The sequence below is a fragment of the Solea senegalensis genome, unplaced genomic scaffold (assembly GCF_019176455.1).
Source record: "Solea senegalensis isolate Sse05_10M unplaced genomic scaffold, IFAPA_SoseM_1 scf7180000014308, whole genome shotgun sequence".
NCBI lineage: Eukaryota > Metazoa > Chordata > Actinopteri > Pleuronectiformes > Soleidae > Solea > Solea senegalensis.
The window spans coordinates 41,613-54,887 of NW_025321016.1; the positions used below are offsets into that span (position 1 = coordinate 41,613).

The window sequence follows — 13,275 nt, forward strand, 5'->3', positions numbered from 1 at the left end:
CAGTTTGGGAATGTGTCGGGAAAAACTGGGAACATTTAATTTTTTTTACCAGCATCAATGTAGCATTTATGAAGATTATTTACATATTTAATGATCATATATTAACCACTTAATGAACAACTGATAACGACAGATATAGCACAGCTGTAATCAAACATATTTTTCTATTCATATTAATAGTTTGCTTATATATTCATTAAGTTTGTTTCGAGCAAATAAGCATTTCGGTTAGCATGAAGGTACAAAATAAGAACATTTGTATATCATTAAGTATGATTAACGCTCTGCTAATGCCACGTTATGAGTTATTCTTATATACTTTTTTATCTTCACAGTGTTTATATAGTCAATATTCTGCTTATAAATGCTAAAGAGTGCGGGGTTTGAAATCAAAGTGTTCCCATAATGCTTTGCCAAAACTTTACTTAAAAAAGCGATGACGCATAAAGTTTCACCCTACGCTTGACTCAATGGGTATTGTTTTAGAGCACAGAATAGATGCACTGCTGCCCCCTTGTGGCCTAGGAAGAACGTACGATTGTATTATTTATTAGTCGGGAATGCTGAGTATTTTCTTAATTTCCAAAGACACAATTTGTGGAATATTTTGTGTTCAATTTACGTCGGAAGTCAAAACTGGTCGCGACTTTGGATTTCAACGACGACAAATGGAACTCACCATTAACATTGAGCTAAGGGAAAAGGTTTCTGCTGTGCAGCCACAGGGGGGCAATAATGAGGCTGTGTAATACTTGGAATGCGAGTCACACAAAAAAAGCGCAAAGGTGAATTTTATACTTTGTCCCAAAATACTTTTTTACGAAAACCGAGAATTGTTCGGCGTTTAAAAAACAAAACAAAAAAACATTGGCTTTTTCTGCGAACTTTACTTTTACTGCACACGACTATCAAAAAAAAACACTCCGCCAAAACACTGGAATGAACGTCCGTCATGATACTCTTCTCGCGTAAGCTTCTGCAGGGGCATGCAAACTGTCACAGCACCTCCTGGAGGCCAGACGGAGTACTGACAGAAACAACAACCACAACATGCTACATGACTGAACATGACCGCGCGGTGCTACTGCGGCACTTCTGCTCGTACAACACTGGGCAGCAGTACTCACAGAGGTCACTGGCCCGAACACATAGCATCTGTACACGCGCTCACGTTTCAAACAAACACTGGCCATGCCCCATGGGCGTGGCTTCACCTTCTAGACCCGCCCCCTCTAGTCTCACCTTAGCCAATGATACTGATATATTTATGAGATTATTTACGCTGAAAACCACCGGCACGTCTCTGATAACACTTACGTCATGTTTCACCAAATTTCGCAAATTAGCATATACTGTTTGTTTAAACACCAGAGGGTTGGGTTTGTCGTGAAAAAACATTCCTCAGTGAGTAAAGTGCAGGTTTTCCACGTCAACCGAGTGTAAAAATATCATTTACGTTTTATTTTTTGGTGTTTTTACACAAGATTTTATTGCACAAACTGAATATGTGCATAAAAATTAGCGCATGGAACACGTCACCCACTGATCTGAACATGCTCTTAATTCTTTTCCTGTAAAATTTAATGCGTTAAGTTAAAAAGAACTCAGTGTTTTCCTCTTAAATGGGTTGTTAATAAAATCAATAATAACAGAAACATCATTTGCTGGCTGTCCTGCTATGTCAACACAACCCCTCGGCCAATGGTCGTCATAGAAACGGGCCCAGTTCACTGTAGTTACTCACACACACACACACACACACACACACACACACACACAGAGCAAAAAGTACTGGACCAGTGTGAGTCTGCTGTCTTAAAGGCAACACGTCCGCCCTGAGCAGCAGGTCAGAGGTCAGCTCACGTGCCGTTAACCAGCTAGCCTGAAGTTACCGTTTATTAGTTCATTTTAGGAGTCTAGAATTGTTAGCATTAGCATCCTCCCCTCCACGCGCACACACACAAACACAAAATATCGCATTTATATTTCAAGGGCGCCACAAGCTAGCTAGCATGCAGGCTAACAGCAGCCGTTACTTTTACAATTATTTACAGAAAAAGCTAACACAGCTAAAGCTCTCCACAAACCAGTATGCGAGCGCCACCGTTAGCATTCCAATCCCACTTCAAAGCGGCTCATACCGGAAGCCTGACAAGATGGCTTCACAACATTATTTTATGTGAACATGCTAACAATTCTAGTGCTCCTGTAAAGAAGTGTGTTAGTATTGCTAGCGACTGCTCACGCTATCACTGGAATATTAGCTAATATACACCTCTTTGTGCAAGGAATGCTAACAACTACCTCAACATAATAATTATAATAAAAATTAGCATTAGCATTCCCTGACATAATCGGCTAACTGTTTTTCTCTTTCACATTAAAGTCTAGCAAGATGGATGGCTAACGCTAGCAGGTATGAACGGTAGCTACACTTACAGGTGCTATAACCATTTTGAGGGGTATGCTAACACACCACAAATGGCAATACACTTGAATAGCTGCTAGGCTAACATGTCAATAACAGTGAATTAGCAGGGTTAGCAATCCCTTTCACAAGATAAGTGGTCAGCTAACTCAATGTAGCACAAAGCTAACAACACCGTGAGCTGCCACCCCGCCTGCTGCATGCTAACCCCCCCGGACCCCCCCAAAAAAACAAAAACATGAACTTAATTTTATATTTTTACACACATAATCATAATTATAACCACTATAATAATAATAAGAAGAAGAATCACTGTATGAATCCACAGGTTCAACCAGAGCCACACACACACCAGTCAGCCATTTTAGCTACAACATCACCACGGTAACGGCGGAACCAACATGGCCGACGGCAAAGGAGTGAGCGACTCTGTGAAAAAAAAACGAGAAAAAAGGAAACAATAAACATTTAAAAACAAAATAAAAGCAAGAAGCCACTCCCCCAGCGCAAAATGGCCAAGCAGAGAGCACGATGGGAACCGTAGTTTACATTTGGGCAGATGTTTGAACAGCTCCGCCCCTCCCCCCCATTCCCCCGAATTCCTGCAGTAACATCTTCGTCATCATCAACGCTGCAGTTTTGTTGATGTTTGGTTTAAACGCAGCCACGGCAACAGTCTCCGTGAGAGGGGGTGGGGGTGCAGGAGGTGTGGTCGTCGTGGTAACAGAGGTCAGAGGTGGTGGCTGATGATGATGTGGCTATGTTAAAGGGGCGTGGCCAGCTGGAAGATGTCCCGTGATTGGTTGGTTGGTTGGTTGGTTGTCGGTCAGGTGAGCAGGAAACTAGAGGCGGAGGGAAAAGTGCGAGAGTTCGTTAAATTCACGATAAAAAGCGAGTCAGCGAGAAAACATCAGTGTGAACGGAACAACGTACCTGTCATTAGAGAAGCTGACAGTTGGACTTTCTGCGAGTTTTGCCTGCATTGACTGGACTCTTCCTGTTGATCTGTCGCACGAGGTCGTAGAAAATCTGCACACAAACACGGACAAAATAAACACGCGCAAGTTACGAATTACGAAGAGAAAACATCTCAACTACGAAAAAGATGATGTAGATACTTTTGATTTGTCTACTGGAGCCAATCCCGATCCGAAAAACCTAACGTTACAACTGACACACGTGCTTAAAAACGCAGACGAAACCGATGTGTGATATGTCGGTGAAACAGCGCCCTCTGGTGTCGTACGTCGGAACTGAGAATGATGTCAAATTAGAGGTCAGAGCGATTTTTGGCATTTTTATAAAAACGTAATTAGAAAAAGTTATTATTTATTGAATCGGCATGTCGCCAATTTCTTTCTGACATGAGTTCAGTTTATATTTTTGTTTTCAGAAGCTTTACGAATGTTGCTACGTTAATCTAAAAGTTCGCTATTTCATCCAAAAAACTTTTTTTTGTTTCATTTTTTTATTTTCAATTTTATTTTCAAAAAAGTATTTAATATTTAGATCATACATGATTTCTATTTAAAAATATATAAAATCACAGGAGTTCGGAATTTACGCCAAGTAAAGTTGTGTATCATTATGGAGTATAATATATATATCGTACATTAGCTGCTCTGGTTTCTAAAGATCCGACGAAAAAAACCCAAATCTATGTCAAAACCTCAGATGCACGTGTTCCAGTTTCCAGATTTTCCAGTTTACGATAGTTAATATTAGCGTTATTGTTACGTTTTGCAAGCTAATCTGGTCCATATGAAGAATGAACACATTCTGCCATATGTCGTACGTGAAAACAGTGTTGCTACACGTTCACGAACAAACGTGGGACAGTAATGTGCGTACGACACAAAACAGACAAGTCAATGCAACATAAATGAGCAATTGTTGTTGTTTTTGTTTTGTTTTTTTACATAAAGTTTACAAAGACTGTCTTTCTTCCTTGTTGTCAGTACAACCTATAGGAAATCTGATGAAATATTTATGTTTTCCATTTTCAACAACTATATAAACACACCTGAGCAAAAAGAAGTCCATTTTACATCATTTTCTAAAGCCTGTAAATATGAACACACACAGGATGTCCATATAAGGAGCAGTGTACGATTCCCACGGTTAAAAAGGTTAAATGAATGCGATCACATGGGCGGTGACGTCACCTCGTTGACGTTGATCTTGCTCTTGGCCGAAGTCTCCAGGAAGGCGCAGGAGTTCCACTGGCGCGCGAGGCCGATGCCGGACTCTTTGGCCACGACTCGCTCCACCTCCAGGTCGCATTTGTTCCCGACCAGGATCATCGGCACCTGCGGCGACACGACGCCACGTTTACCACCAGCATCACATGACATCACACCAGCATCACTGATTTTCTCTACGGGGTTTGGTGTGGGTGATGTTTTGTTGAGACATTTTGTGTGTGTGTGTGTGTGTGTGTGTGTGTGTCGTACGTCCTCGGTGTCCTTCACTCTGAGGATCTGCTCTCTGAGGTCCTGAAGGTCGTTAAAGGTCGACTGAGCCGTGATGGAGTAAACCAGAGCGAAGCCCTGACCGTTCTTCATGTACAGGTCCCTCATCGCCGTGAACTGCTCCTGCAGACGGAGACAGAGACAGAGACAGAGACGGGCGGTCAGGGACGTACAAACATCTCACATGACCTAAAGCATGTGGACGACCTTGTATTATGTCATAGCTTTGTAATAAAATTTGATTTAAAGTGATTCTGCTTTGATGAAAAGGTAAACGGAGACAAACTGAATGCTGCGAGGACACAAATTGTCTCATAATTCTCTCAGAAATGCTTCCAATTGTCAAAATCTCTCTATATAATCAAATCTAATGTCATGTGAGAACGTAGTGAGGAAATATCTGCAGTAAAATATGAATTAAAAGCTGAATCTGTGATTGGACTGAGACGGATCTTACTGTTCCTGCTGTGTCCAGGATCTCCAGCATACACTGTTGTCCATCGACCTCCACTTGCTGCAAGACAAAAAAAACAAAAAAACAATCTTTTCAAAATTTTCAAAATAAAACTCAGAGAAAATTATTTTTTGGTTTAAAATTTTTTTTTTTTTTTTAAATAAAAGTTTAAAAATGTGGTGAGGATTTTTCACAAAATGTTATGCTGAAAAAAAAATTCAGTAACTAACTTGACAAAAAAAATGCATTTCAATTTTTTTCTAAGTTGTAATTATGTACAATGCAAAACATTTACAAAACACAATTTGTAAAGTTACAAATAACAAGATAAAAAGTAACTGAATCAAAAACACAACTTATATATTCATGTAATGTTAACATCTTTTAAAAGCATAATTTTACAAAAAATGACTTTAATTTGCGAAAAAAAAAAATCAAAATGTAGTGTTTAAAAAAAAAAAAAGAATTCACATCAACATCTTTTTACAAAATATGTATAAACAAAATATGTTACTACGACTAATATTTTTGATTTTCCCCAATAACAAAAACTCACGATCGGCTCATTGCGAGTTCTTTTATCACAACGTGCAATGACACTTAGCCATGCTAACAGCACAACGCTAATGTAGGTGAGTGATTATTAATCCCTGGATTCATATTAAGAGCAGGTGAAAGAGGTAACATTTGATTTAGAAAAATATGAATTGAATTAAAAGTAAATGATGTAAAATATATATATATACCGTATATATATATAAATAAATAAAGAAAACACTTTCACCCGTTTCTTCAAAAAACAGGAAGTGACAGCGCGTCGTAACTCGCGTCGTTGGTTCACACCTGCAGTTTCTCAGTAAGCGACTCGTGTGCGCTTCATTTACATCGGCGGCACGTCTCACATGGGTGGAGTCAGTAATGCAGTGACCACATTTTCACACTCGCACAAAGGTCAAGTGAAAAATAATCAACATAAAAAGATTTAATTAAAAAGAGCAATTTAAATTAAATTTCCAAATTTCCCAAACTATTTGGCCGACTGTGAGAAATGTTAAATTAATAGTGAATACATTGTAACTGCAGCATATTCACGCAAACTCGGATTATTTTATATATTATATATATTGATGACCTGTTTTGAGTATTTAATATTTAGCTTTCACATCATTTTCTCTCATTGAAATTACTCCAACATACAAATGCACTGCAGCGCAGAGCGGAGCATTTTTTTGTTTTACGTTTAAGGAAATAATAAAAAAAGGAAAATTGGCTAAATGTATGGGTAAGAAAATATCAGCATTAATTATCCACCATTGGCTGATCTGATTTGTATAAATATATGTAATATAATTGTATTTATATAATCTGCCATAACATTTAAATATATATATATATATATATATATGTATATATATATATTTTTTTATTTTTTATTTTTTTTCTTGGATAATTTTGGCAAATTTTTCCTAAATTTGATTTTTTTTGCAAATTATGACCTCATTGGATTTCTGTACTAACAGCTCACTGATTGTCCTTCTTCCTCAATTCCTTTGTTTCCTTTACACTTTTCCTCCTTTTTATGCGACAGCAATGTTTGCAGCTAGCATTAGCATGTCGGTGTGGAGAGAGAGAGAGAGTCTTACCTTCCTGTACGAGTCCTCTATCGTCGGGTCGTATTTTTCAACAAAGATTCCCTGAACAAACTGGACAGTCTGAGACAGACAGAGGGACATAGAGACAGACAGAGACAGTACAGTATGAAGAGAAGTGGGGCAGTGGATGTTAATGGAGCTCTGTTCTCCTTTCAAACTCATTCCATTGGAATTAATGTGACACACTGACACGTCTCCATTCTCTCATCTGGACTAAAGCACTTCATTGTAGTGAGACACAGTGTGTGTGTGTGTGTGTGTGTGAGAGAGATTTTGATGCAAAAAAAACTTGTAATAAATAAAACATGAAGTCAAACCATAATAAATTCAAAACTACAGTTTAAAATACTGTATTTGTGTATTTATTTCACATTAAAACATTTGATCGTGTGTTTTCAACATATGCAAAATATATACAAACAAAAGACAATTTAAATATTTTGAATTTAGTCATATTAAATGATTTACTAAAAAGTCTTTCTGAAAACATGAACACCAGATGAAAATGTATTTACCTTTTTTTTAATCCCAATAATCTGGCAGATTACACATTTTTGTTCTCAGAAACTCAATAAATGTTGCAATTTTGACTAATTTGAAATAAAACATTTTGTAAAATACATCATATTTTACCTTTAATACTATTAAATGATTAAATTTACTTTAAAAAATGAGACATTTTAATTTATACTGCATACAATGCAATTTGTATTTTGTTGAAAAATGAGCTGTAGCATATTTAGCATATAGCACAATTGTTCATCATTTCTTTTCAGTTCTTTTTAATTCCTCCGTCATTATTTCTGTTTAATATTTAATATTTGTACTGAGAGACATTCATCAATTATTTTTTTCAGGCTTTGATTTTCTCAACATTCCTCACATGTTTGTCCTATATTAGGGGTGGGAATTTATTATTATTATGAAATAAAAATAATGACAACAAACAGCAACAAAAATGTACACAATCAGTGTCATGATTGACTAAATTAAATTATTATGCACCTTCAAAATTTGCTTGTAAAAAAAGGAATAAAAAAAGTTTTCATTTTGTTTTTTATTGTTTTAAACCAACAGTCATTAATTTCTTTTTAATGTTATTAACCCTTAAAGTGCCATGTTTTTGTCATGGTGCACCTTTATTTTGTGGTCTTAAAAAACACAATAAAATAATTATTTTCAATATACCTTTGGTATATATATATATATATATATGTATATACAGTATATATACATATATATGTGTGTGTGTGTGAAATATTACCAGAAACATTTGTTTCTATGCATTTTTCGTCGTACTTCATAAAAGACTCACGTCCACACCTTTGAGCGCCAAAAAGTGCCCATAAAAATGAAGCTATAGACATTTTACAGGATATTTTCTTAAAAATTATAAATAATTAAATATGTGTCCAGGTGTTTAAGGGTGAATGCGGGGACTCACCAGCGCTGACTTGCCGACGCCTCCTGATCCTAAAACAACCAGTTTGTATTCACGCATTCTGACAGTCTGTCTGTGGGGCGAGAGACACACACCACAGAGAGAGAGAGAGAGAGGGGGAGAGCAAGACAGAGAGAGAAAGAGAGGTTACTAGGTTACCAACTACAATTCTGGACATCATTTACCAACAGGAAATAATAATAAAAAATTAACATAAACCACACCCCCTCTCACTGTGGACGCACCTGGAGCTGTGAAACTATCAATTACCCACACACACACAGATAAAGACTTCCTCATTCTCACTGGTAGGTAATAATTACCCAGCATGCATCTGTGTGAGTTAATGAAAACAGTCAGGTCACATGATCACCCAGCTGGTGGTGGTGAAGTCATAGCTGTGGAATCTTAACTTAGTAACTGTTGCTATGCGCATGTGTGTACCTGCATTACTTACACACTCGTACACACATTACTGACATTGTGGGGACACACGTTTATTTTGGGGACAAACAACAAGTCCTCTGTGTGTGTGTGTTTGTGTGAAGCATACCAGTCATGCTTCATTGTATGTTCGTAGCCTCTGGTGCTGGTGGCAACAAGACCCAACAGGACACACAAACACACACATACTCTTGTACGTCATCTTTAGTGAGGACATGTGTAGACATAGGGCATTCTCAAGCCATCACAACTAAATGCAAAACCCTTAAATTAAACCTAATTGTAACTATAACCCCTAAAAAGGCCTTTAAAGTTTAACTATAGTTTTCTGTTAGCAACTTCCTGTCTATAGTTTTTTTTTTTTTTTTTCACGGATCAATCTGAATTTTTTGTGACGGGTCGGTCATCACCCGAGGACATTCTCATTCATTCAATTTTGGTAAGAATCCACCCACAGGTGACGTCAAAAAAATTATTGCATTTTCAAGAAATGCCCATTTCCTATTAACAGGCAAACATGTAAAAATCCTCACCTTTGGAACAAAATGTCCTCATTTAAAAAAAAGAAAAAGGTCCTCAAAAGGTCAGAAGATGACACCGGTCCTCACAAAGATAGAAATACAAGAACTCACACACACAAATGTGGGATTGTATCTGTTTAGATCCTGCCGTGGTTACCGCGGTGATAACTGTGCTATATTACCCAGAATCCTCATTTCAAAGTGGGCTAACTCTAGCCCTGATGTTTAGCCCCAGTGCTTGTTGTCCCAGGTCTAAGCTTTTAACCTGTTTGTTGTTAAAGAGTTAAAATAATTTGGAACAAGAAAACCAGGGGATATCCTTGAAAGAGGGTTATCTTTAGACCAGCACTGGTCTTAATTCAGGAGGACTGTTCTTAACCCGGGATTATCTTTGATTTATATCTATCCTTAGCCTGTGATAGCCCACCCTTAACCCAGACTAACCTTTAACATAAGACTATGCTTAACCTGGCACAATCTTAGCCCAGGGCTATCTTTACTCTAGCATTGCCATTAGCCGTCCTTTATTTAATTCAGGACCATCCTAAATTTAGGGCTTTTCTTAACCCAGGATTACCCTTAATGTAGGACTACCCTTAACCCAGGACAATGTTTAACTCAAGACTGTCCTTAGCCCAGAGCTACTTAAAACATTGCATTATCCTTAGTTAAGGACTATCCTTGATTTAGGCAATCCTGGGGCAATCTTTAAGTCAAGACTATCCTTTGCCCAGGGCTATCATTAGCCTAGTACTACCCACAGCAAAACCCTATCTCTAAACCTAGGCTATCCTTAAATGCTTAACCCAGGATTATTCTTAACTCAGTCTAAAGCAAATCTGGATGAAAACAAGAAAGCTAATATCCAAACAGGTCAAATTTGGAGCTGATCTGGACTCCTGCTCTACTCAGCCTGATGCTAACAGTCAGTAGAAGACTTGACACGTCCAGAGCAGAGAGTGAAAGTTTGAGTGCCTCACTACAACAAACCACGTTCAGCGTGACACAACAAGTCCTGACGAGTTCAGGGATTCAGAGGAAGTTAGCGAGGGAAGCGGCAACAGCAGGCGAGGCCAGGGGAGAGAGGGAGGTTACAACAGCTACAGCTTTATCTGTTACACGCCAACAGATAAAGCTAGTAACTAACAGTTAGCCTAGCAAGAAAAACAACTACTTGTGAGGTTAGTGGGGGGAAAAAACAATGCCCCCGCCCCCTTCTGGACAATTATGTTCATGAGGTGACGTTGCGGCAAAGCAATGGCAGTTAGCCAAAAGTTAGCTAAAACACAGCATAACGTTCTTCCTTTAATCTGCATCAACACATCCAGTAATAATCTGATTATTATCAGACTGACCAATGTTAGCGCCATGTTGTTAGCATAACAGAGAGTCTGAAGTGCCATCAGCAGCAAGAGACAGGAAGCTTGCTCAAAGTTAGCCACAGGCTAGCTAAAACACAACATGGCCGAGAGCAGTTTGAAATAAAAACTTGAAAAATATTATCCTTTATAATCTGATTATCGGACCAGTTAGTCCGATAATCAGATTATAAAGGATAATATTTTTTACTACTCTGAATATACTTCTTTAGGTTAAATCTATCAGATTATCAGATTATTAGTTGTATTAAAAACTTTAAAAATGACATCTTAGTATTTCCTCAGTGTTTGTTTCTGCTTTTTTTCTTTCTTTTTTTTTTTACACTTGACAGTGAACGAAACAAACACACACACACACACACACACACACACACACACACAGATCCCTTAGTCAACCACAACTAGGTGGGGCCTGTCAATACCAAGTGTGTGTGTGTGTGTGTGTGTGTGTGTACTGCTGACAGTACAACAGAGGAATAAAACCAAGCCTTGTCTTCACTCACTCACTCACTCTCTCTCTCCCTCTCTCTCTCACTCACACACACACACACACACACTTGGACAGCATTAACCTAAATCATAACTTAACCAGTTCCTCAGAAATGAGGTTGTGGTCTCCATGAGGACTACTGGTCCTGACAAAAAAAAGGTCCTAGAGAGCGCGAGCGCGCGCGCACACACACACACACACACACACACACACAAACTCCAACTGTGATAAGTTACTTCCTCTATATTTTCTCCGGCAGCGCAGCGGGGGTTCCGCAGATCTGTGGCCGCCTCAGAGCGCTCCCCACCCGGCCGTACAGGGGCAGCAGGCCCCGCTGTCTGGGGGACCTGAGGGCTGGAGAACGGAGACCGCTACAGACACACAGCCGCCATGATGCTCCCAGCTGTCTCTGTGTCTCTGTCTCTGTGTCCACACCCACACTACCTCCACCAACAATTATTATTATTATTATTATTATTATTATTACTACAAACGGAGCTTATGTCTGTCTGTTGCCTGTCTGTCTCTCTGACTGTCTGTCTCTCTACCGCTCCGTCCGCCTGTCGGTCGCTTCCGCAAACCCAGCCCTGCTCGGCGCGGCACCGGCCTGTCTCCCTGCTTCCCTCCGTCTCTATCTATCTGTCTGTGTGTCTACGCCCGGGTGTCACGGTCCGACACGGGTTTACCTACAGGTGCGTGACGGTAGAAGAAAGAAAAGACCAGAAAAGAAGCGGAAACCGGGGGAAAGAGAGAAAAGAAGCGGGACTCACCGTCATCCACCCGTCCGCCGCGCTGCGCTCTCTCTCTCTCTTTCCTCCACTCTCCGTGGATGTCGCTCTACCAGAGCCGCTCCCTCCTGCTGCCGCCGCGCTCCGACGTCAAGCCATACGTGGTGAACGCTAACTGCTTCCTGCCAGCGCTTTCAAATTAAAAGCCACCAATCTGCCTGTTTTCAAACTGGGATATTCATAGAAATACTGAATTACAAAATGTACTAAAATAAAATACATTTAACGTTTAAACACACTCATGACCCAGAATGACCCAGTTTGTAATGAGTCATGTTTTGACTACAATTAATTCGATTCAATAATAATAGATGACCTCAATTTATAAAATAAAAGCCTTGCAGCGATACATATTTTACACATTAAATAACCCACGAAAAATGTTTGGTGAAAGAAATCATTACACAAAATTAGTTTCGCATTTGTTTGACAATTTAGTGTTGACGATTTTATACTGAAAAGCTCAAAAACGATTTCCTGTTCCGCTATACATGCTTTTTTTTCTCTCATGACGTTTCAGCCTCAGCTGCTTCCGCTTCCTGCACAGAGAAAAAGTTTCTTTTCAACCGCACAAATATTTACATTTTCCTGTATTTTTTTTGTCAAAAAACAAACACTATCATTTTGTTGAATTAACAATTAACATTTAAATAAAAAAATGTATTTTAAGATGAAAAAATCAGTTATGAATCAATTAGTAACTAAACTTACATTAATTTTCTAAAAAAAAGATACATGGAAAAACGTATCACTTTTTAAAGATTTGATTGATTTTAACATTGTTGTTTTTATCAAAAAACAAAAAAAATCTGTTTTCATTAAAAATTAATAATCTAAAATTTTACTTTAAAATTTTTTATTTAAAAAATTGCAGTACTACTACTAAATAAAGAAAAAAGATTTAAATACTTTCATAAAAAAATATTAAGGGACTGTGTGTGTGTGTGTGTGTGAAAGTTGACAGTGACACACACACACTTACTGGACTTGTGAAGACACACCCACACACGGTCTCCCTTTGAACTTCCCCTTCTTACATCCTGTGTGTGTGTGTGTGTGTGTGATCACAGAGACGGGCAACTCAGCGCTTCATTTCATGGAATTAAAGGGACAGTTCAAGTGTTTCTTAGAAGTGTCATTGTGACAACACAAGGGAAATCAGGTTTTAGCCACTAAACAAAAAATCTCGTAATAAAATCCACTCACT

General features: G+C 38.5%; 1 protein-coding gene across 1 annotated transcript; it reads right to left on the reverse strand.

Moving 5' to 3' along the window:
- Positions 1-1,696: 1,696 nt before the first annotated feature.
- On the reverse strand, positions 1,697-12,131 carry LOC122761030 (ras-related protein Rap-1b-like). Its single transcript, XM_044016259.1, has 8 exons — positions 12,051-12,131; positions 8,450-8,519; positions 6,997-7,065; positions 5,357-5,413; positions 4,882-5,022; positions 4,594-4,737; positions 3,362-3,457; positions 1,697-3,270 (listed from the first exon to the last, which is right to left on the reverse strand). Exons 2-7 carry the CDS (start codon positions 8,504-8,506, stop codon positions 3,368-3,370), a joined length of 558 nt encoding a protein of 185 aa, XP_043872194.1. The 5' UTR covers positions 8,507-8,519; positions 12,051-12,131; the 3' UTR covers positions 1,697-3,270; positions 3,362-3,367.
- Positions 12,132-13,275: the final 1,144 nt, after the last annotated feature.